At 35.9% G+C, this 25,792-nt stretch overlaps 1 protein-coding gene across 2 annotated transcripts in view; it reads right to left on the bottom strand.

Moving 5' to 3' along the window:
* GABRB2 (gamma-aminobutyric acid (GABA) A receptor, beta 2) overlaps window positions 1-25,792 on the bottom strand; it is a 101,329-nt gene that overhangs the window by 9,096 nt on the left and 66,441 nt on the right. The window contains exons 3-6 of one of the 2 annotated variants that reach the window (XM_014948098.1): window positions 18,987-19,124; window positions 17,644-17,796; window positions 16,292-16,536; window positions 598-648 (exon numbers count right to left, since the gene is read on the bottom strand). In XM_014948098.1, coding sequence (XP_014803584.1) covers window positions 598-648; window positions 16,292-16,536; window positions 17,644-17,796; window positions 18,987-19,124 — 587 coding nt within the window. The remainder of the gene's footprint in view (window positions 1-597; window positions 649-16,291; window positions 16,537-17,643; window positions 17,797-18,986; window positions 19,125-25,792) is intronic. The other variant, XM_014948099.1, reaches the window with a different exon arrangement.

The raw sequence follows: 25,792 nt of genomic DNA, 5'->3' as shown, positions 1-25,792 counted from the left end.
TTCCAATCCAGAAGTAGAAATGAATGTGGAAATAAAAGAAACCAAAAAAAGGAAAAAATAAACAAAAGAAAGAATACTTTTCAACCTTTGACAAAAGGTTCCTCGTCAGATTAGAGAGAGCTGGGAGTGTTATTTTCACCAAGCAGGTTCGCCCAACTCTAAATAAAACATGCCTTTGTAACTAAGTGAAGCCTGAGGTAGAATGATAATGAATTACATTTATCGTACACAGCACCACCCATTCAAAAGGATCCCAAAGCGCTTTACAAGCATTAGAAAGAAGAACCACTTCACTTCCCCGTGAAGCGCAATCACCTCTGAGGAGAAACATGGTGACTGACAATGCAGAACAATACACTATATTTTAGTCAAGGAAATGGAGAATGCTGTAGCCAATTGAAACTATGGGGTGGGTGAGTGGTGGTGGGAAATGTTAGGTAAGCAGAACAGTTAGATAAATTGATATTTGGCCAGATGCCTGGGGTTGAGATGACGACGCTATAAAAAAGTGCCATGGGATCTTTAATGACCATAAGCGGTCAGGACCTGAATTTTAAGTCTCTGAGGATAAAAACATTAGAAAACAATGAAAGATACCTTTGTTGAATACATTTCTGGACAATGATATGTGCCAATTATTCTTCTGTCCTGTAAGTTAATAAAATCAAGACCAGTTTCCTTAGAGATAAGGCAGCTATTATCTTTCATTTAAAATTAAAGCACTCTAGGGTAATAATAGGACAACTAATTAAAAGATATAAGGACCTCTAAGCCAACAATTAACATAAGTATATTTTGGCTTCAGAGGTGCTACTACTGCCTTGCTCTGCTCCTCAAGGTAACATAACATTGTGATGTAAATGTATTTTTTCCAACTGGTCATTTGACCAAGGAAGATATGATGATATGAAAACAGTTGTTAAAATTATCCCGGGGGAAAAGTAAGTGTAAAAGTGGTTTCAAAAGGAGGTGGAAGAAGGTTAAAAAGATCTCTTGGTGCTGAAGGATTGTTCAACCATAGAACTAGACTCTTTATGGTGAACAGAAGAGTTCAAACTTAATGGAGAAATTCCCAGGGAGAAGGAAGGAAGGGAGGTTGTGAAGATGAAGAAAAAGCAGCAAGTACCATGGAAATAAAAGGTGAAAGCAGAAGTGGAGGAAAAATGGCCAGAGTTCAGCAACCATGCAAGAGGGTGGGCTTTAATAAATTAATCTTAAACGTGGATGACAAAATATAAGATGCAAATGATATTCACTTATAGGTCCAGGTCAACTGGAAGAACAGCTGACTCTGGAGCCTTGAAAGAGGCCATGGCCTTTCCGATGGCCTCAAACAAAGGAAATACAGAGGAAAGTGTAGAAATGTTACCATTACATATTCTTCCTGCTACCTAGAAACTCCAAAATGATGGCTTTCTTGAGGAATTCCTCTTACACTACTACATTAGCAACTGTAAAATACAAGGAAATTACAACTCCCACACACATGCATACATACACACTTAAGTATGTTGGGACTCCTCCAAGGATGACCAGATCTCTGAAACTAGTAACATTGTATAAACCAGCATGTTGGTGATTATGCTGTACTGTTACGCCAAACGCAGCTTTATTGTAGGAAGGAAATTTATATTGGTGAACTGAAAAGATATAAGTATTGACACTTCCTCATATACTGTTCATTTTCATATATAACCTTCAATTACAGGCAGGCACCAATGACTCATTTTATGGCAAAATGGCTCAGAAGTCATGGATAAAACAGACAGTAGGGCTGGAATTTCTGAAGGAAAAACCTTGTGAAACAAAACAGTTGTAAATTCAGAAGAAATATCCTTTTGCTAAGTAGGGTTGCCATTAGTCAAAAGCAAAACATAGTGAGCTAAACCACAAAGGGACAACAGAAGTCCCCAGTCTGTTACAAAGATTAACACCTGAGATGGGGTCTCAGCATTTACAGGTCCTATGAACTGACATTCTTAAGAGCTGAAGAGAGAAATAAAGATCCTTTTTGCAATGAAAACCAACATGACATGCCTAGACATACAACTTAATTTGTTAGAGATTAAGATCTTAGTATTATCTATAGCATAGTTTCCCACTGCTTAGCAGCTGAGTTTTGCTTGGAATACCAGTAACATCCTATTCCTGACTGGTCACAGTAGCTCTGGCAAGATTAGGTGAAAAGTATGAAGTGCACTTTACATATAATAAGGATCTTCCACCTCATCAGCAAGGTTTGACTTATTGATTAGGAACCACTGATCTCTGGGGGTTGCACTGACTACACAAGGTAATGTGTGGAAGGTTGATAGCCCTGTATAAGCTGCTGCTAGGTTAATTCTGGAAGAAAAAAGATTTTATGATTTTCAAATGGCACCTGCCTAAAGCTATACAGAGATTTTTGACATGATAAGCAAGTCTGCTGAGATAAAGCTATATGAAATCATAAAACACAAATGCCTTATATTTCAAAATATTATATGTGAAACAATGTCCATAAAAATGTAACAAACACTGCATTTCCATTGTAGGTAGAGAATTGAATTTGTTGCCAGGATTGCCATAATTGTTTATAAAACCATGTTAGCATGCATTGGCTCAGATTGCATTATACACCTAAGATTTGGGTCAGACCGTAAAGCATGCAGTTAGAGAACAGTAAAATTGTCTTATAATTTCAGGTTACTTTGGCTTCAGGTCAGAAAATCCAGAGAAACTCTGCAAATTCAATCAAGATTTTTTTTAGATTCTCAAGTCTTTTAAAGCATAAAAATCTAAACAAAAAACCACAAAAGACCTGTAAGAATTTAAAAAAAAAAAAAACAAAAACAAACAACAAAAAAAACCCCAAAACCATGACAGAAAATGCAAGATCTGGACATGGAACTTTAACATTGCTCTAATTACTTGCAACTCAATTTCTAAGCATTCAGTTTTACCCTCTGATTTATGTTATTTCTTGATCATATCATTAGTAACACATCAATAACTTAATCATAAGTATTGTAGGATTATGCAGTAATGGTCGAAATCATATGCTTTCTTTCAGCATCCATTACTTACACACAAGATTAAAGCATTGCAAAGTGTCACATAAAATACAAGAGGCTAAAGTATCTTTGGCTTTGACATTTGAATAAAAATCATGAAATACGAACTTTTTCAAACTGCTGCACAGAGTGTTCTAAACCAAAAGCCAACAAGTGAAATAGGCAAAATCATGACTGCTGTTTGAATTACGGCAAGAACAGGAAAAAGTAGAGAAATGGCACATTAGTGTCCTGTCCTCAACTTGAACCTTACACCACTATCTTCTAAAATATCGCAAAAAAACATCCCTGGTTTTTTTTTGAGTAAAGGTGAATAAATCACCTTAGCCAACCAAGAAAGAAAAACAGAGAGTATGTTGTGATTCTGCAGAAAATCAATCTCTAGTGAAGTGAAGAGGATAAATTATGGAAGTAAAGCCTTTATGTTATACATGTTTTCCATTCTAGTGCACCAAATAGGCTTGACCATAAACAGCAAACAAGTATCTAATTTAGGAAATGAGCTTGTAACTTTACCTAAGCAGATACATTAATTTAATGGGACTTCAATAAATATTAAGGTTAGTCATGTTTTCAAGAACTTTCCTGTGAATAAGGCTTTCACTCCTAGTCCAAAACCATGAATAATGCATATAACCATAAGGAGGAAACAATTTTTTTTTTAACCTGCAATCCACCATTTTATCACAATGGTGGAGGTAAATATTAGTTAAGGAGAACTCTAATCGGGAAGTCTTCAAGTCTAAATAAGCTCCATATTGACGATATTTAAAGGTAGTTGCTCTCCCTTCTAGAAATTTGAGGTATAGTTTTCTTTTTTCCTCCAGAAGATTGCAAAATCATCACTTAGACCAAAACAATACTTTGTAAGAGATTCTATCTTAAAAATGAAACCCTTCCATGAAAGAAGAAACCTCATCTATGGTAAAGAGAAGCATCAAAAACTTCTCCATGAGAAAAGTTGAAAAATTTAAAAATGAAATCTATCTGAACTTCCTGAAAGCATTTATTGTTACAAGACAAATTTTGTAAATACTAAAAGGGGAAAAAATAATCAAGCTTTGACTGAAAATAAACATAAAGGAAGCAATGTAAATAGAACTGGAAGCTTTGAAATTTCAACTACAACTTTCAGCAACAATTTTTTAATACTGAGACATTTAGGAGGAAGCAAAGGCAGGTGATTTGGAATAGAAATCTTCTGGAGTAGCAATTAACAACAGCTTTAAATCCTACTGTTTCGTCAAGAAACAAGGTGTTAGGCAGCCCAGATTATTGCTAATACTGCTCTGATAAAGTATTTGTTATTTATCTGCTAAAACATCATCCCATTTACATGTACACATATAATTCTCTTGAAGATAATATAAATGAATAACACATCAGCAAGAACCTACATCCTAGAAAGTGTTCTTTTCCATTTTACAATAAAACCAAAATTTCATCAAACTCCCATATTGCCCCTAAGCTAAGTCTCTTATTATGTTGTCTTACAAAATATAATTTAACAGATACACCTAGCACGAAAAATATACTACAGAAACAAAGCAAAATTGCTTATATGAGAAAGCTTTGTGTAGATGAAAACTGCATGGAATATTTGATTATCCTTGTAACTGGAAAAAATGGTAAGGCTTTATTTGGATATAGTTACGATTTTGACACATGAACTAGACAGTAAAAATAAGGCTGATAAAGCTGCTTCTCTAGAACAGACTTCTGTAAAATACATTGAAGTTATTTTTCTTGTTTGAATTCAAAAACAATGTGCAAAGCACTATACAGCATATACTGTCATAAGGGTGGGTGGACTGTACAGCAGTCTACCAGTGTTTCATCCATCTGACCATGGTATACTCACTTGCCAACAGATTTAAGCTCATGATTTTAGGGAAGATCAACAACATAATTCTTGGGCATGAGGTCCAAGGAAAAACTTTCGGAGCAGTGAAAAAGATAGATAAAACACTGAAGAGAAACTGCAGTCAATTCAACAATTAAAAAAAAAATTAAATTAAAATTCTTGGGTTTTTTTAATGCAAAAATCACTGATAATTTTTCATTATGAAGAAAATAAAGATGAATTTCCAACTTCTGACAGCAAATTTCCAAACCAAAAAAGATCTAGAAATGTACTTATTATGATCATGTCCAGTGCTGATTTAGAAGCCTGAAATACTGCCGGTTCCATGGCTACCAATACTGCAAGGCTCAGATGACTAATCCTAACAATATTAAAAAAAAAATTACTTCCACTTTAAAATAATCCAAAAATTTGAATTTGTTGACTGAATTAGAACATTGCTGCCTGACTGACTTGTACACTGATAGTCTGCTGTTTTGGGGCGACTAACATTTTGTCACTCATTTTGTTTCCAAGGTATGGGTTAGTCGTTTCAGATTTGTTTCTAAGGAAGTTACTACATATGCTAAATACATACCAATATTATGTATAATTTCAAATTTTGTATTATACTTAAACTGTTTTTGTGTATGCACTAGTTCTAGAGAAAGTAAAAACAGGATTATAGTTTTGTTCCTGACATTTTGGTGGCCTTTTATGCTGGTAAATTTAAACCAAACTTAAGTTTGATTAGTTAAAGGTATTATAGTTCTATAGCAATATATATAAACACATAAAATATAAATATATGGATAATAGGAGAATTTCAGAACACATTTAAAATTAAGGAAAAAAGACCGTATTTTTGACAATAGTGTGCAGCTTGTTCTTGACACAAATAATTTTATGGAAACAAGAAAAAACAGCTTAATAACATGCAAACATGGTAGGGTTTATGTAAAACATGGTCAATGTTATAAAAGATTCACAAGATGCATGTCAGGAAGGCTGATCCACTCAACTAAGAAAGCTATTAATGAGTTAATGAGACCAAATATAGGCTTATTTTTAAATTGCAAATTATTATATATTGTATATGCCTCATGATACAAAAAGGAAGAAGTAATGAAAGCTGAAGAATCATCCCCCACAACAACTATCCCTCCTCAAATGGTACCTACATGCAATCGGCTTTTGGATTTTCTCCTCCAACTATATATTATCATATACTTTGACAAACAGAAGACCTTCCATGCAACAATTGGAACTCATGTAAAGATACCTTTCCTAGCCACAACTGCAATAGCTTGAAAGTATAAAACCTCAGAATTCCATCTAGCAAAACGTGAGCTAAAATCTTCCATTTCTGAAGACCTTCACTTCCAGTTACCTTCAGGAAACTTTAAATACTCAAAGAATACATGGACAGAAAGAGGGCCCAACAAAACATTACATGAAAATAATCATATTGATTTAGGCTGTGTGACCTTTACTGTTGTATCCCTCAGATCAGCCAAAAAACATTAAGTTTTTGACAAATATATTACCAGAAAGTTGAGTTCATTTTGTAGACATAAGCAAGGACAGGTATGCAGGTTTTTTTGTACATAGCTTTAAGATATATCAGTTTGGGGAGAGGGCTTAACAAGTTTTTTGGGTGGTGAAAAAAAACAAATTCAAGTCTTTCACACTTCTAAAAAGAGGAATGGCAGCATAAAAATAAACAAGTTTTAGACTTCTATGTTTTACTATAACATTATATCATTACAGAGGGATTCTTAAAACTAATATCTAAGGAGTAAAAAAAGATACATTGATATATATATATATATATATGTCTGTATATAGACACACACATTATATAGGTTTAGGCATAATCCTACTGATCGCCTTACCTTTTTCGTAAGGTATGTGAGAAACTAATTCCTGGTGTCTATCTTTCTCCATATGCAGAATTCTGGGAAAACCACTAGTATCCAAAAGAATGAGTCACCAAGTGAATTTACCTATAGACACAGGTCTTCGTAGCTCAGCAGGACTGTTTCATTAGATTTAACATACATGTATGCAATACACACCCTGACACCCTTTTTTAAAAAAGTATATATAAGAAAATATACGGTTTGTACATGTCTACCTGGATGCCCAGTTCATATGCTACATTAGTAGTATTTTGTTATGAATACTGCTAAGATATGGCATTTCTAATTTGTTTGGGCTATTCCGCTCATTAACCTTGCTCTCTCTTTATCTTCATGCAGGACAAGCAGTCCCCGTGGCATGCTACAGAGTGACTGCACCATGTCTCTCCTGGGAATTAGAATGTTTCCACTGTTGGAAAAAAAAAAAAAATTTGAAGAAGAAACACTTTTAAAACATTGAGAATGTATTCGGACACAGCAATTTGGAGATTTTTTAAATAGTGTTGAAAGTATTAACTAGTTTCAGTTCAGGTAATCTTACAGCTTCAAGAGCAAACAACAACAAAAGTAAAGCATCATAATTAATAATTAATTAATTAGCAAGAGATTATAGATGGGCAAACACTGTAAAAACGGGATTTGAAATTTGTATCCTCCTTACCAGTTTGGGATGCTATCATTCTGATTATGTAAACACTTCTGATATGAATTTTGGTTCACCTGAAATGGATTTCCCCTAAATTATATGTAAGAGTGCTTTGCTATCTGCAAAAAGAAACCACACAGATGTTCGTTTTAAACACTATAAAGAAAGCAAAAGGGTTGACAGTCATCTTCTACATTATAACAATATTTTTACCACTTAGTGCTATCCTAGTGTACACAATCCAGTGATCTCAAGAATCACGAGCACACCTAGGTTACATCCCCTAGCACATAACGATTAGAGTTACAACTTATTTTTTTGGCTAGAAATTGGTTGACTCATGGCCATTCAATTAAACCTTGGCAAACTCTTTAGAGCTGATCTGCTTTGGGAAATCAATTCACCAAATTCACTAGCCAGACATGCCTTCTGGACTGCAGCTACGCACATTTCTTCTACTTCACTGTACATAATTTGCCTTTTTTGTGCCTTATTTCCCCACAATCTGAAATAATGATGTAAACTGCATTAATGGATTCTTTTTTGCAACCAAAAGCATATTTAATTCAGGGTCAGTGGTGGATGGCAGGTTTGTAGATACAGTACAAAAGCAAAAGGGATAATGTGCTTTAAACAAATGGACTGTGCATGCACTGTTCTTACATTAATTAAACATGGCATTCAAAGGAGCGCAGCTGCAGAAAGAAAACCTCACGCAGTTGACTTGACCTTTATTCAGATGTCATCTGGAATACCACTACAGATCATAGAAATAAATCACCTTCTGAATGCTTCTGCAAAGGGCTGCGGGCTAAAACTGGAACTTCCTCAAATTTCACTCCTACCAAAACTCCAGTTTCAACAAAATGCGAATAGGCTGGCTGAGCACTCTGCGCATTGCTTATTGTTTCATATGCAAGTTGTTCCTTGATAATGCACGGATGTAAATTTAGGAGAAGGGCTGAGTTCTTATAATCCAGGCCTATTTTTATCACATGTCCTTCACTACACTTCTGTGCCAGGAATACCTTCTGACCCTGATCAAGAATCAGTTCCCGTGCAGTTTTACCTGTACTGCAAACAAAACGAGAACTCTCCTTGGAGGGCAAAGGAAGAGGATGAATGCTTTCACTGAAATTTGGACAGTTTCGCCATTAGCTGCAGTGATACAGAGCAGTGAAGACATGAGATTTTAGACTGAAATTTTAAAAGCTTCATGTTGCCTTAGTGTTTTAATATCCTGTTCAGCTTATTAACTCAGTCTATGCATACTGCCATTTTAAAATTCCTCTTTTTTCCAAAAGTTTTTACAGTCTTTAGCTTACTCACGTTTTATACTAGAAGTACCTCTACTGCATAGGATATAAGATGCAGTTCTATGTAATAACTACTGACTGGTTTTAGATACCTTTGCAATACTTCCTCTGTGCTAGAGCTGCATTTATGATTTCTTCAGTTAGAAATGAACAATAATTGCTGTGAACTGAAGAGGCCAGAGGCAAGCCAGTGGTAAATCAGAGGGGAAATAAAGGCATTAGCCAAGCCTAAGCTAATGAGCATTGCCTTAGAGCAAGGTACATTATCTTGGGCCTGCAGCCCTGTTAATGCATCTTTATACCTTAGTCTGAATATTGAGGAGAGCAATGTTGTCTCTTTGCAGCGCACTGAAAGCTAGCACAAGTTGGTCTGCAAAGGGCCACATGTATATATTAATGGATTAACATAATATATATAATATATTAATGGATTCACATTGGCTTAATTTAACACACCCCATGTAATTCCACCCCTCTTTTTCAAAAGAGGCTACCTTTGATATCTATGACTATCCAAATATCTATGGATATGATGGTGAAAAAATGCACAGGCCCTTCCACTTACTCACTAGTAAAGTGGTGAAAAGAAGTTTGGAAGCTATCATGGGAAATGGCAGGCAACAAAGCAATACCTGAGCTGACTCTGCCATTTCAAAGTGTGCTGGTATTGTTGGCAAAATGAAACAGCCGCTACTCAGTCTCAGTCTTCATATTCAAACAGTACACATATGTGAGCCAGTGAATCTGAAAATGGGCACCCAGAAAAGGAGGATGCTGCGTGAGCCCCAAGTCCTTCCTTGACTGTCAATGGCCAGAAACTGTACGTCCTCAGCCTGCCCAGTTGTGTAGGTAAAATAATTAGGTGCAATGACTGGTGAAACAGGTAATTGCATGGTCCTGTTTCTCTTAACATTCTGATAACATGGTGGAGTCCTCTGAAAATGGAAGATCTGAGGAGAACTATTCAACTTCCCAGGTTAAACTGGGTCAGGCTCTTTTCCTTGGTCAAAAAGGTGTAGGGAAAAAACTCAGCAGACGCGACAACTTGAAGGGCAAGAAAGTTACCATGTTAAGCGCAGCTGAGGGCAGGTTAAGCTTCTATTTGTTCTTTCTTGCCATCTCATCTCCTTCAGTAACTGTGTGCTAATTTGGATATAACAACAGCGGGTCAGGAGGGCAATGAATTGCAAAGATACCTATATTTGTTTAAACCTTCTTAACTTGCTAAGCCCTACATTTATTCTTCAAGAGAACTTTTCTCTTGTGATTCAAATCTATTAATAAGATGTTTATTCTCATTATCACATTAAAGTTCCATGATCTCTACTTGGTACCCAAATTTCTGATAGAAAAACGTCATTAGTCTGACAATTTCACTGGTTTGTGACTTGGCACTGTGTAACAGCTATGCGCTGTACCTTCCAGACGTGCTGACTGAATACCTTACGTAATACAAGGACTACTGAGTAGAATTACTCATTGTTTTAAAAATACACTCAGTATATTTTTAAAAAGTCTTTGTGTTCGGAAAAAAAACCTTATCTAAACATGCAGGGGTTAGCAATGTCAGTTCACATTTATTTAAAAAAAAAAAAAGAATGAATAAATCTGTATAAACAGTTTTATGAAGTGTTGCATAATATGCTGACATTTTCCCCTTCTTTTCCAGAGGGAAATTGCTTTATTAATGCTCACAATAACATCAGCATGATTGCAAAATTAGAGGTAGAGCTTTATTTATGTGACTTACATTATCATGTACTTCAGGTATATAGCTTGTGCCTCAGGTGTATAGCTCTGTGCTTTAAGCTAGGCTGGAAGCATCTAGGCTTCAATTATTACTGCAACTTTATACATTCTGAGACCACATTCAGTGATGTATTTACAGCAGGCAAAACCTAATGCCACTTCTGTGAAGTGGCAAATCAAATTTCTTTGAAAGAATATAACAATTTTTATATAATAAATGTTAATTTGCAATAATTAACTGTTCTAAACCTAGATGATCTAACTTTACAGGAAAAAAAAAAAAAAGATAAAATAATTCAGAAATAATTTAAACACTTCCTGAATAACATGCATGTAAGAATCACAAAGATGGGACTAGGAATGGAAGGTAAGATGCAGCAAATCATTATATGGTAACGCCTCTATAAGGTTTGATTCAAGGGTTGAAAAAATGCAAGTATTGCATTGTGTTTCCAGCTAATACCCTGGTAAGGAAACCATACTGATGTCTAACAAAAGACTGACAACATGCCCCATCAAGAGATGGATCTGTAGCCCTTCTTTAATGAGAGCCTTGATGTAGGAACTCATATCAATACTCACAGCGAGTATCACCTCTGCTGCTGCTGCCTGATACACTTCCAGTCTCTGGTGCTTTGGAAGAGGGTGGCCTACAGCTGCTTTTCCACTATAACTACCCCTTCACAAACGTTCAGCTGGTCCAAGAAGCACTTCTTTACAGAGCAAGAAGAATCAGCTTTTCATTCAGCCCAGTACATTTACCATGGTCTTTACTGTGACGGTTCTGGTTTCCAGAACCAGTGGTTTTCTGATTTATCCAGAATAACAAATACACAGATATCATTGATATTGAAACACATTTTCACCTTACTTACACCTCCAGAGAAGTCAATTAATATACGTAGTAGTCTGGATCAAATGAGTTAGACAAGCAACTACAGAAAAAACAGCAAAGAATCCAAAAGATGTAACAGCATAAGCAGCAGGTTGACTGGGAATTTAGTAACACAGGAAAATATACTGAATCCAGAGCTTGGGAGGTGATCAGACTGCAAATCCTGAACAACACAAAGACTAGAATATGCATCAGACACATGACAGTGATTAGCATCAGCAAGCCCATCTAAGCCACAGTTCCAAGATGGAAACATCCAAGGTAAAATTATTGGATATAACAATGTAAGAGAAAATTTAAAAATTAATCAAAAACACCGTGGCTACTGGATTCTGGAAGAAACTTGTAGAGTATAAATCAGTACTGAGAGAGCACCAAGAAGCTAATTATTTGAACTGCAATAACAGAAATTAAGTATATTAAAGCGGCTGGAGGTCTACAGAAATTACTTGCAGTAGTTCCAGGCTCTACACTGAGACCATGGTTAGGCTAATCATCTCCTTGAAGACAAAAGCCAGGCTTCATAAAGGAGAAAACTTGAAGGGTTATATCACAGTAGCTTATTTTCCTCCCCCTACCCCTTCTATCCTGAAAGGAAACAGAAACTGAAATTACAATTAGAAGAAAAAAAGCCTGATAGAGGCTTCTAGACTAAATCCTGCCAGACCATTACAGAATTAACAGATGAAAGTCATGGATTTCAGTAATGCTTTTGACATATTACATTGAAACTGAAGAGATAGTATGTCCCAGATATATGTACAATTACCCACAGGAAGACAGTCAGCTGAACGATATTGTGAAGGTAGAGATTAGTATTTGGCCCCATTTTTAAACTTGTTAGTCATCTGGAAGAAGCACAGACAGTATACTAGAGCCTAAAGAAAAGATAACATGAAATGTGTCTACAAAGGATCAAAAGGATGCTGATGACCATCAACATTCCTGTTTAAAATAGAAAAGTCCACAGAATAAAATTGCATAACAATAGATTAGAGTATATATACTGTAGTTTATGACACATATTACATCTTCAACCAGAAATAACAACACTCCCAGTTTACATATCCTTATATATACACTTGCAATACTATGCCATACAGAAGAGATTGAAAAATGTGAGACTATAAAGATAATAAAGGCATTTGAAGAAATAACTTAATATAAGATGATGGGTTTGAAAAGAGAGCTGAGGAAATTATGTGAATGCTATTTCCAAGAAATGAAGGATGTCTAGAGTAAGAAGAAATCCAGTGATTTACCTGTAAGCAACAATACGACTTTTTAAGAGAGAACAATTAGCTTTGACAAAGGCAAAAGACGATGAGTTAGACTAAAGGAATAAACTGCTAAATGCAGCTTGAGAAGCTTCAAGTGTGGTACATTCATACACACAGCCATTTTAACCTGAAGTCACTGCAAAGAAAATTAAGCATGTCCCCATCCGCTGGTAATTGAATCTGAATCTTCCTTGAGTTCTTTGTTCTTTAAATTTCTCCATTATTTTATTACTCAGGTTTCAGAATTCAAGAAGCAAATCAAGATATAGGACAAATTCCTTCTCTTCCTTTCCCTTACCCCAAACAGAGCAATCTCTGAAAGTGAGGGAGTATATGAAGTTACGATCTTCTGTCATGATACATACTAGATAGAAGGAAGACTTTTTTTTTTTTACAATGAGGATTGTGAAACACAGCAACAGGCTGACCACAGAGGTTGTAGATGCCCCATCCTTGAAAACATTCAAGGTCAGCTTCGACAAGGCTCTGAGCAACCTGATCTAGTTGAAGATATTCCTGCCCCTTGCAGGAGGATTGGACTAGATGACCTTTAAAGGTCCCTTCCAACCCAAACTATTCTGTTATTCTAAAAAACCAAAATAAAACCAAACCCACCACATTAGGCATATTACATGAATACAATATAAAATTTAAAGAAAGATATGGCCACAGTTTCATCCGGAATAGCTCAGGGAAAGCTCTGCAGCCAGCCTGATGGTGTTCACTCAAATGGAAAAAACAGGACATTCTCCTACAGAGTCACCAAATCTTCAAGGTATGACATCGGATTCAGCAGACAGCAGCCACAGAAGAACAGCTTCTGTTGTGCTTCTGTATTGTTTTGTATGGTCCCTAGTATCTTCTGAATAACACTGGGCAAAAATAGAGAGACAGCCAATGTCTGTGCCTGCCCTGGAATCTCTCCATACCAGAGAATTCAACAGCATAAAGGCAGTATGTATTAATTTCTACTCTGATTTTGCAAGTAGTTGTGGATGGAAGGACTAATCAGCACTTCTCCTCTCATGACCTTTTGTTGTTCAGAAAAATTCTAAGAGGCTGTTACAAAAATTGGTGTTGGAATAAGAAGAAATATATTACAGATTTGCTGGCTTATAATGTATTAAAAAAAGATGCTGCACTACAAGCAGCAGTTCCAATAACTATTCATCCACTCTGTTACAGTTTCAGTGCTGAATGCAGTAACAGAGCAGTAAAGACATTTTCATTCTCATGTTTTGAAGTTTATTACTCATGGCATTAATCTTTCTCACATAGTATCTGAAGTCACAAACATAAATTCATAGTATCCTATGTAGTGATAGAAGAGGATCTAGTAATATTACTTATACTTCATGAACTTTGTCCTTCAGTGTTGGATCTTAATTAGAGATGGAGTGTTCATTTTGGTCCCATTTCTAACATACTTGGGTTTTTATGGAAACCTGTGTCTGAATCAAATTTGGCAGTTCAGGCCCATTTCTGGTTCTTGTACACAAAAAAAAATTATATAATGTTTGGCCCACTTTCATAGATAAAATATTAAGGTCCATTAAATATGAATGTTTTCTTGCTGCTGGTCAAACAGCAAGAACAGCTGTCAGCTCCTTTCCTCCTCCCCAGAGCAGCCTATGCGCAGTAGGACAGTGTTCTCTGATAACTACTCTTTTCTGATCCTCTCCTATTTGATTCTCTGTCTATTGCTTAAGGGATTGCAAACCTGATTATCAGATCAGAGTGTATCTGGGTACCAGAGCAGAACTGCCATAGACTGTGAACCATGTCAGCCTGGTATATTAAGCAAAAGCTCAGTGTGAAAACACGTAAATAAAGTTGTTCCCAGTATACTTTGTGTTAATCCTGTAGGCTGGTGAATTTCTGCAACAGTTATGGAATGAATTTACTGTCCTTCCTGGATTAGTACACTAGTTAGTGCTTTCAAATTCTAGTTCATGATTAGGAGTTTGCCACTACACTTTGGCTATTCTGTTACACGGCTGAAATATCCATTGTATGAATAAGTATATAGAAAGTACCACAAGTGTAACAGTACACAAAAATATACCTCAGCTTGTGGTGACACTCTGACACCTATGGACCATCAATTTCCATTGATGCTAGAGGAAAGACTTCAGGTAAATGCAAATCTAGTCTCATAAAATTCCTTACAGGGTTTCTTAGTTAATAGCTTTGATTGTTTAAAGGCAGACAGATTTAAGAAAAAAAAAATTACAAACTAAATAAAAGCTTGCAACTAGTTTTTACATTGTTGAAAAATCACTAGTAGAAAAGGATTTTACAGAATCTCCATGAGCTTTACAATGGAAAATGTGATCTAAAAGGAATCATAACATCAAAACTAATTGCATCATTATGCATTTGCCTTCATTCATTAAAACATGTTTTTTCTCAAATTAAAAAGAAAAACAAAAAGAATGTGTGAGATCTGAGCCATGAAATTATAATCCTCCATCTTAAAAGACTATAAACTATAACCTATAAAACTAACCAGTTTATGCTATCAACATGTTTTTGCTGTTCCAGCAAAAATGAAGCAAGGTGTTCTTTTGTTTGCAGGCACACTGTGGAATTTCTGAACAAACATGAGACTTCCACCACTAGAGCTGTATGAAACTTACATTTTCACTTCAGAAATAATCACTTGGGTTTTTTTCTGATTCAGGGTGGTTTTTTAAAGTTCTGATTTTGATTTTTTCACCCTTGGAGTATCATGCTGAATTACAAATTCAAAAAGCTTCCCATGCAAAAAAAAAAAAAGAAAAAAAAAAGATAATTTAATTTTATTTAACTTTCCAATTTGCATGTGTGTGAAAGCTTATACATTTCACACTGAGTACATTTTAGCATTCAGCCCAGATTTACCACTGTGTGAAACTCATCCAAAATGGTCAAAGTGAAAAATGACAAGTGCTTTATGATAAGTGCTCCATTTTCATTAAGCATAATGGATACTTTTTCCAAAAGTGTGTATCTTGGCAAATGTACTTTCTGCCTCAATTCTCTATCCCCAGGGGACCATTTTCAGATTCAAAATTAAGTGCACAGCAAGTTGATGCGTTATTTCTGAGCAGTTTCTCATTTACCCAACAATATCCTGGGCTATTATATGTTGAAAATATGCAAACTTTTCAAGCTTTAAACACTTTTGTAGCAAACATTTCTTATCCAGGTCATCTGAAAGATTTATGAAAGTAGGTTAAATTGAGGCTTTATTTCCAACATTCTATATAGCTCTGACTAGAATATCAGTTATAGCCATCATTTTGGATTTTTTCCTTTGGAAACAGATTAGACATATTTAACTATACATCCTGACTGAGTAAACATCTCACAGATAAGCTTAACTGACCACATGCTTTAGAAACAAGTCATTCACTTTTACAGGCTAGAGGGCAGCATTCATTGCTGAGGTAGCTAAATACGCTGCTCTGCAGAGCTCAGACAAGATCATAATAATCCCACTCCACTCATTTCTACAAGAAATTACATTTTAAAGCTCTGTCTGGCAGAAGTTAAAGTCTGCTTTCCTGGGGCAATGCTAAAAATACGTCCCCATTTCAATTTACCTTATTGACATCCATGCGCAACTTCTCATTGTTGGCGCTGGCAGCTTTTTCTGCCGCTTTCTTTTGACGCTGAGGTCCCCTGCCAAAGAAGATGTAGTTGACCAATGCATACTCCAGCAGAGCCATGAAAACGAAGACAAAACATCCCATGAGGTACATGTCAATGGCTTTCACATATGGAATTTTGGGAAGAGTCTCTCGAAGATGGGTGTTAATTGTTGTCATTGTGAGCACAGTTGTGATTCCTGGAAAAAAGAATTGTGAAGTCTATTGGTTGAATTCATTTTAATTTTCTATCATAATAGCCCATAATATTCAAACGCTAGAGCTGAAAAATTCCAGATTTTTTTTCCTGATGGAAAACTCCCCACTCCCAACCTCTGTCCATATTTCTTGTCTTCCTTTTTGTGTAAAGAAAAGAAAATTACATCTGTAATAAATGGTTTTAATCAAACAAACAGTAGTGGGATTCTATCATTAAGTTTTTAACCAGCTACATGGTAAAATTCTCTAAGGAGTCTCATTTACAAATTACCAGCCTAGAGTCACTGTTATCTTGCTTTCCTCCAGCATTTTCAGGGTATCGGTAGTCTTGAATTCTTATGGGAAAATGCTACACAGAAAGGCTTGATAAAACTTGGACAGTATCCTATAAAGTTTAAATGTCAAATTCTCAATTGTATCTTTAATATTAATTTACTTATTTTATCTATAGAGATCTGTACTGGCAGGTATCAGTCTGATTTATACAAAATTTGGCAATAAGTACTCGTATTTATTTTTGTAACGTGCTCGGGTACTCTGACGAGGGACAAAGTATAAACAAACACACATGGGATTAAAGATGAGATATAAGAGTACTCTAGAGATTAATTAGGGTAATGGTTTGCTTTTAGAATGTAAGGTAACCATAAGGAAAAAAAAAACAACTTAAGGAGATGTTCGCTGCACAATCCTAGTAAAGCAGTATTTAATTCATACCTGAAAGGAAAAGCAATTTATAATCCATAACACGGTGCTGATTGTGTATTCTGGACTGCCATGGGCAAAAGCAAACTAATGCATTCTCTTTGGAAAAAAACAAGCAGTAAAACAACAACAGAAACCATTGAGACAATTTGGCTAATTCTGGTTACAATGATTATACAGTTAGCTAATTCAGACATGAAATCACTTTAAGTTTTATTTAGATTGTGTTGATTTAAATACCGATTCAAATAATACAAAGCTTAACAAGCCAGACATAAAAAGATCTAAGATTTATTTTTCAAATCATGCACTACCCACTAAGCCAGAAGCAAGAAAAAGCATTCAGCTAATGCACACTGCATGAGACGTGTAAAAATGCCTACCTAAAGCAACTCTTGCAGCTGAAGCATCATAATTAATCCAGAAGGAAACCCAGGATAGGATAGTGATCAGAATAGAAGGCATGTAGGTCTGCAGAATGAAGTAACCAATGTTTCTCTTAAGTTTAAAGCTGAGAGACAGCCTTGGGTAGGCACCTAAAAGAGAATATTTGGTATGGCCATAATTTACTTGTATAAAGCCTGAAAACATTTTTCTGTCATTTTGTTTTTGTTGTTTCATGCAGCACAGAGTACACACAGAGTTGAAAGATCCAGGATAATCAGAGGCACAAATTCTAGCAAGAATTGGGATTAAATAATCTTTTATTCTACGGGTACAAGGCTGCTCTAGGTGCATACCTACCACTAATCATAATATTCAACAACAAGCAGTCAAAATACATTTCAGAGCATCAAAGCACAGAAATGTTTCTTCCCTGACAAGCTGCGGTATGCATACTTCAGTGTAAACCTTATTCTAACCTTCTCTCCAAGCAGGGCAATGCTCGTCCTTTGTCACTGGACACCAGAAATATTTTGGTGTATGAAACACTTGTTGAGATGGGTGCCAAGAGATCACTGTTCAAGTCCCATTTCTGCTTGGTTTTGAAGAATTTGGAATGCACAGTCCTGCTATACTCCCTCCAATGATTATTTCTATCCATATCTAGGAAGTGAGTTTTTTTTTAAACACACATCGCAGCTTTCTCAAGTACATCAACATAGTTCATGTGTTCATAGTTCATAGCCCAACCCAACTCTTGTGTCTCTTGAATGATTTAATACACCACTGCAATGTTTTGTTTCTTGTTTTGTTTTTTATCTTATGAAATTCCATCTTAATTTCTACTCCTCCTCACAAAGCATCTTTTCAGTCTTCAGAAAGTCATTTGCTTGCTGGCATAGGCTAACCTACAAATCCTGTGGAACAAGGATTTTAAAGGTTTTACAGTGAAGACAAAGTAATTAGCCTGGTTTGGCACAAGGAACATTGAAAAATAGTGACAGAGAAGTTCCTAAACTTCCTACAGGCTGGGTTACTTCTTTTTGGTTTTAGGGCGCTGAGGTATACAAGTGGGTTAATGAGTTTTCATAGGAAAATAGAAAATACAGCTTATTCGACTGAGCCTTAACATGACAGACTACTGTATCCTCTTCATATGTTAATGGGTGATGCCTTACACATTGTGAAAGTTTTAATAACAACTGTTCCTTTCAAAATTCACAGTTGCTGCTCTAATTCTGTTTCTAAAATTTTTGCTCAGCTCCTGAACTGCTTGCTGAGAATTAACCCATTTCTAAAAGTCTTCCCAGTGAATTCCCCTTTCCACTTCCCCTCCACAAACCTGTAGAGAAAACAACATTCTTGGTGATCAGCTTGTAGTCTACAATGGAGAACTGTGGCAGTTCGATCTTAGTCACTCCTGTGACTGCATTATCACCCCCACGCCAGTAAAATTCAATGTCATCTGTCGTATAGCCATCTATAAAAACAGGAGCACACAGTTAACATACATGTCTTCTGACATCATGGAGAACAGTTCAGAGAATTCATTCAGAAAATAACTTCAAATATATTTCTGAAACGAAACCATTAACAACATAATAGATATAAACATACAGGCAGACACAGGTAATTCTAAATATAATTTCAAATGGCAATCCTAACTGTATTTATTTTTTTTAAAGATATATCAATATATTAAAAAGCAAACCTTTAAAAACTAATTAAGACTACACACGTGCCATATACAGATAGTAAACATACATTCAGCTTAAGATAACTTCTGATCCCAAGGCTGGATAAAACTATGTGGGTTTGCTGTAATTTCAGCCCCTGGGCTGAAACATCAGTGCTGGTAACAGAGACATGACCAGGCCACCAAGAGAAGCCTGGAAGAGGTGCTTTTCTGTCTTGTGCACCACGATCAGCATAGGAAAGAGGACAGTGAAAGTAATACAGATAAGGGAGAAATTCAGCATACAGTCACCTCATGAGATTTGCTCTATATGCTATGTGCTTTATAATCTGACTATGGATGAAAAAGACTAACTCTAGTTCAAGCCCATTTAGATTTTACTTGTAAAACCAGCATCGTTCCTTTTCCAAAAATGGCTTGAATGCAATAAAAGACAGCCACATCCTGTGATAGCCTTGTAAGAAGCAACTGCAGCAGATGCAACAGCCTTCACTCTGCATGGCAAAAAAAACACCCACCAAAAAACCAACCCAACAAAAAAATCCCACAACCCACAACCCATCACCCCAGCCCCAAAGACAGCACATGTTCCCACAGTCATAAAACATATGCAGGAGATCTGAGTCTGGGTTCGCTGAATGGCAGCTGAGCTAACTTGCATACTCCAGAGCTGGTATACAGAACTGATATGTAAACATCAGGAATAAATCTGCTACAAACCATGAAATAAAATATTCGTGAAGGTTTGTAGCCCTTTAAAGGTTTTTGTTGTTGAAAATTGAAAATAAAAAGAACAACTCTGAGATAGAATAATGACTATGACCTTTTAGGAAATTGACATAATAAGATGATATATATATTTGACCTTGATTTTAAATTCTCACCCTCAGACAAAGGACAAAATTATATACTAAACATCATCTTAGAGTGCTCAAATAGCACTTAATTTCAAGGAATAATGCAGATTATGCATTTTGTGATAACCTAGAAACCATAAAACTGTTCCCACGCATCATAATTTTTGATAATCCAAGTATAATCCAGGTGCAGAACAATAGCAGAAGTGAATTTGAATAGACGAACCCAATAATCTTTAAAAAAACAAAAACCAAAAACCAAAAAAACAGAAACAAAAAAAATCTATCCAACATATAGTAAGTTTTAAAGTATTTTGTCATTTCACTATTATAGCATATTGATTCCAGTTTTTTGTATGCACAACTCTCATGCTGCTCTTCGTGGGGCTACCAGCAAATCTAAAGTAGTTTGAGGGCAAAAAACGGAAAACTAATTTCAGGAATCAGAGCTATCTCATTCATACAGGATGGATTTTGAACACCTCATCAACAGAATTCAAGATGGAACCTGTTTTTCTTTCAAAGTTGCTGACATTGACAGGAAAACTGATGAGAGAATAGATTTTTTTTTTTGATTTTTTTTTTTTTTTTTGTGCAGTAAGTTCTCCCTAAATCTTTCCATTTATCCAAAAGTTCACTAGCTCTAGCTGGTGACATCAACCAAATGAAAAAAAGAGGCTTGTGTCTTCTAAATGAGCTCCAACAGTTAAGGGAATAAAAGTTCAACAATGTGTAACAAGATATGCTTTTGATATATCCAGAACTCCTTAGGAAACAGAGTTTCAATTTACATCTACAAATAGCTTACATCAATGGCCACTGCACTGATTTGTTTCCCCTTACAGTTTCTCTCATTTCACCGAGAGAAGACACATTAAAGAAATAACTGCATGTAGTCTGGACTAATGCCTTCCCATTAATATTTAGCTTCCCTCCTCGGTTTGGACAGTGCCACCAAAAACTTGCAAAATTTGCATGACAAAATTATTGCATGCTGACCAAGAGATGCTGTATTTGGAGATAAGAATAGTTTTAGCACAACTATTTCCAATGGCTAAGCAAAGCATCCTTAGTTCAAGCCAAGACTGTTGTTCAATTGATTGTGAATAGTTCTAGAGTATCAGTTAAATTATTTCAAAAGAGTCACATTACAGACTTACCCAGGAGACTGAAACTGTTCTCTTATTGTAAGGAAATAACATATTTTGCTGCTTAATTATGATTTTCTGAGACTGTCTAATTATATGAAAGTCTCCCTAGCTATCTCTCATTTCTTCAATTCTTCTTGTTTTATTTCCTCTACAGTATAAAGATAGCAAAAGGTACATGATGGAAGAGCATAATACTTGAGAAATTTCTTTTCTTCCAAAATGACCTGAAATACTGAAGCAATTCTAAGTACTGAACATTTTAAGAAATGAGGAATATTTGTACTTAGCCATGTAATTGAGATTACTATAGTTTCTGAACTAACAGACTTGAGCTGAGAAACACAACTTGAAAACCTTTGACAACATATCATAATCTTAAATTTAGCTTTTTTACGTTCATTACTTCTTTTGGTAAAAGTTTGTACTAAGTTCTGCCTCTGACACTCTTAACATTACACCTTGGTAACTCCTCTCTTCTCTTCCCTGGTTCATGGGTGTAAGTGGGCCTGCCTGGCCCCATGTGTGGAAAGAAGACTCTCTGCCCCTTCTGCCATGCACATAGGACCATTACACCTATTGGTGTACCTTCTCGCAGTGAAGCAGCTGTTTGACAGGAAGATAAATTACTGTTAGCATTGGGGCACTGGCTGTTGACAAGTTGTTTCTGCTCTCCACAGGACACTGGATTTTAAGTACTGCTAGATCTGCTTCATTTGCTTTAAAAGGTACTTTCCCAGAAAGATCAATGGTATGTGGATGGAGGTCATTAATGACTGTGTTTACGGCAAGACAGGTCCACTTCAATAAGACAATTAAAAGGAACACCATTTGTTTCAGCATTTGTGTGAAGCACAAATGCTTCATTCAGTGCAGTAGGTTCTTTGGTCATTTTTCCCAGGGTTATATGGTATGAGGAATATGTGCAGATTCAGCAGACCTGAAATACATCAGGTCATCATGATACCTTTTACTAGACAGTCACAAGTCTATCTTCAGAAAAAAGGCAGACAGCTTACCTATGTTTCCTTGTCTATCACCACTTTGTATTTATCAAGTCTCACCCTAGGCTTTCAGAGAGAAAAAAAAAATCTAAAATAAAGAAAAAGTAATAGGTTGGCTGATCTTGAGATGTGAAAGCAAATATATGTTATGAAAAACAGAAAAGAACATCCTTAGAGTTCCAAAAGAATATTACACACCTTCTTATGGGTTCACTCTTACTTTGTGATATTGCTGAGTTTTGCTGATATTCTCAGATCTACCCTGCCCTCTAACAGCAAGCTCCAGATTCTAATACCAGTTACTGAATTTGGTGGGATTAATCATGGTAATTTATTTCATTTTGAGATAATTTAATTGTTAAACTTCGTCATAACTAAGGAATCAAAATTTTATTTTTCTTCCTGACAAAATAAATGCTAAAATAACTTACGGCAAGAAAAAATCCCACTTTTTCTATAGGAGAAAGCATGTTTATAAAAAGCTCAAATGGTTCTTTATCTTTTTTCATGTTGTAGAGCATCTGTTAGTAGAACTTTTCTGCTCAAGTGCCTATACATGGTTTGGTCTTGAACCATCTAATCATACCAGGATTCACACAGGAAAGAACTCCAGGGTTTATGTTTCAGCAGACTGCCAAAGGCACCAGCATTCCCATTCTAGCAGGAAGATGTGGCTAAACTTCTCCCTGTATTCTCACAGACTTAATTCTAAGGAAGTATTAGCTACTTCTTGAGGACAGCTGAACTCCTCTGAAAATCTCAACCCAAAAATTCAAACGGAAGATTCCAAAATACACAGCTCGAGGCTGCTTTGGGGAGACTGTGCAGAACTCCCTGCTGCTTAAGGTACTTATGCTGGGGAAATGCTAAACTGAGACTTTGACACTGAATGACAAGACTTGTTAGTAGGTATCAATAAGAAGAATTGCAGGAAGTCTATTCTAGCTTTCATTAAAATACTTCTCTCTCTTTCCAAGAAGGATAAATTATCCCATTCATTTGATAACATGGAGAAGGAGATAAAAGAATATTATAGTCATCTGCAAATGAATGCTATTGTGTACTGCTAAAGTACCCAAAGATAATTGGATATTGGTCTAATATCTGCAAAACATCTGCCAGAAGAGAGAATAGGCCTATTCATGTCTCTAGTGGATGTTTTACAGATAATTAAGTCCAATTACCTGTGGCTATAATAAACTCCATCTGCAGGTATTGGGGACTCAAAACAACTCTACTTACAAGTTAAAATTATTTAAAGATCAACCAATTTAAAATAGTAATAAGCAGTCTAGAAAGAATAATCGGTGGCTCTTGACAAGAAGGCGGCAGAATTAATGAATGTGAGCCCAGTATTTCTTAATTATCAGATCACATCAGTATTGTAGAAAGGAAAGCACACTAAACCCGAAAATGCTGCACGTCATTTTTGCGAGAATCTGAGTTTAGCACAAAACACTATTTGATTTAGATTGTAAAAGAACTGTTGTTTTACTATATATTAGATTGTATGTAGCACTGCTACCAGAGCAGAGAATCTGATTGATTGCTTTTTCTTAAATCACTTATATATCATCAGCAGCACGATTTTCTTCACATTCAGAAAGTTCAATTTCTCATTTCTGTCATGCGTCACACATCAGCAGTCAACCAAATCAATATATTGTCCTGGCAATATGGCACCAATCCTGGGAGAAGCAAAGCATTCTCAACTCCCATTAACATGGTCAGGGAGTTTATCATTGCCTTTACTTCAAGGTATGACAGATGATGAAGCACTGTAGAATAAAAATAAACAGCTAGTAGAACATAAAATAAAAACCTCTTCATACAGAAACTACAGAAATGCCTATTTTTTCCCCAGTCTATTTAAGAGAAGTCCAAATTTGGAAATTCTTTACATACAAACAACCTAAAATGAAAGCTGTAGCATTACTGGCTGAGCCAAAGAATATTTAGACATGACAGTTATCAGAAACACCACACAATGGAATAAAAGAAGCCAACTTTTCTAAAAAACTCAGGATTTATCAGTAGGATTCATTGCCTCACAATGCTTCTCTTTGTCCATGACAGCTCGGCTATATTCTAGATTAATATTTATACGCACATCCACAGCGTGCACCCCATGTAGGAATTCAAGTGGTCAATATTACTAATGCTATCGTAGCGCCTGGAGACTAAAGATACGACATTTGTTGATCTGTAGGAAAAAAATGGCATAAACCTGTAAAACAGTGAAAATGTGGCTAAAACATAGAGAGGATTCTGAGGCCACACATTAGTCTCACTCTGATTTGACCCCTCAGCAAACTGTCTGATCGTGGCTGGAACATGCCATGATCAGACACGGCGCTCAGCAATACATGCCCAATCAGCCTCTATGCCAGGCTGCGGAGAACTACTTCAGCATTAACAGTGAGACCAAAGAAAGGGTCCTGTTGGGAACTGGTTTAATCCTAACCCCGGCTGCTCAAGCTTACCCAAAACAGTGTCCTTCTAGTTACGTCTTCTATCAGCCATTCTGGACATTGTCAGCACTGAAGTACAATGAAGCACAATTTGGCCACATCAATGAGATTTTTGCTGCATGCATCGGGAGGCCCAGTCAAAGCTGGCATTACAAAATATTTCTGATTACCTGAGGTGTTTGTCCTTTGCTCACCAATACAAAACACACGAGAACTCAGCGTACAGCAAATTCTGGAATTAAATACTATTACAAAGCAACCATTTACAAGAAGAATAGCATATACATTGTGGAGAATAATATAGTTGCATTACACACACAGTAATTTTGGAAAAAAAAACCAAACCAACCAAATGCACCCACCTGCCCAAATTACTTTACAGTACACAAAAATCTACGGACTCACGGGGAGTAAAAAACTACCAACCTACTTAATCTCTCGTATCTCTGCTGCTATCAATTGGGTTTTCTTTGCCTAGCCTCTCACAATTTAGTAGCTTCCCAAAATAAAATAGAGAACTGAACCAGACTAAATGTTTTGATTTAGAATATACAAAATATTCTAAGCTGACAGGCTTAATATATATTAATTTATTTAAATGCGGGCCATGGACTATAGATTAGAAACTCAACACCTACAGGCCCTGTACTATGAGTTGAATACTATACAGAAATACTAAATAAATGGTCAATCCTGTTTACATAAGAGATCATGGAACAACATTAGCAGAAGTATCTATGCATTTTATTTATTTTTTAAATATAGAACCACCACTTTCCCCTTTTTCAAGAATTTCTTTGGCAATTTTGTATTTGCAAAGTAAACAGCTAAATTTCATTATAAGATTATAAGTAACATGCAAAGCGTATTTTGAAATTCTGAAAACCTTCAGAACACTTGAACTTGGTTCCCTGCATCAGTTCATTCTTCACCATTCACTTTCTCATTCAAAAACATAGCCAGAAAGAATTA

The sequence above is a fragment of the Calidris pugnax genome, unplaced genomic scaffold (genome assembly GCF_001431845.1).
Source record: "Calidris pugnax isolate Ruff unplaced genomic scaffold, ASM143184v1 scaffold27, whole genome shotgun sequence".
NCBI classification, from domain to species: domain Eukaryota; kingdom Metazoa; phylum Chordata; class Aves; order Charadriiformes; family Scolopacidae; genus Calidris; species Calidris pugnax.
The sequence above is the reverse complement of the archived record's forward strand: the minus strand, read 5'-3'. Positions and strand labels throughout refer to the sequence as shown.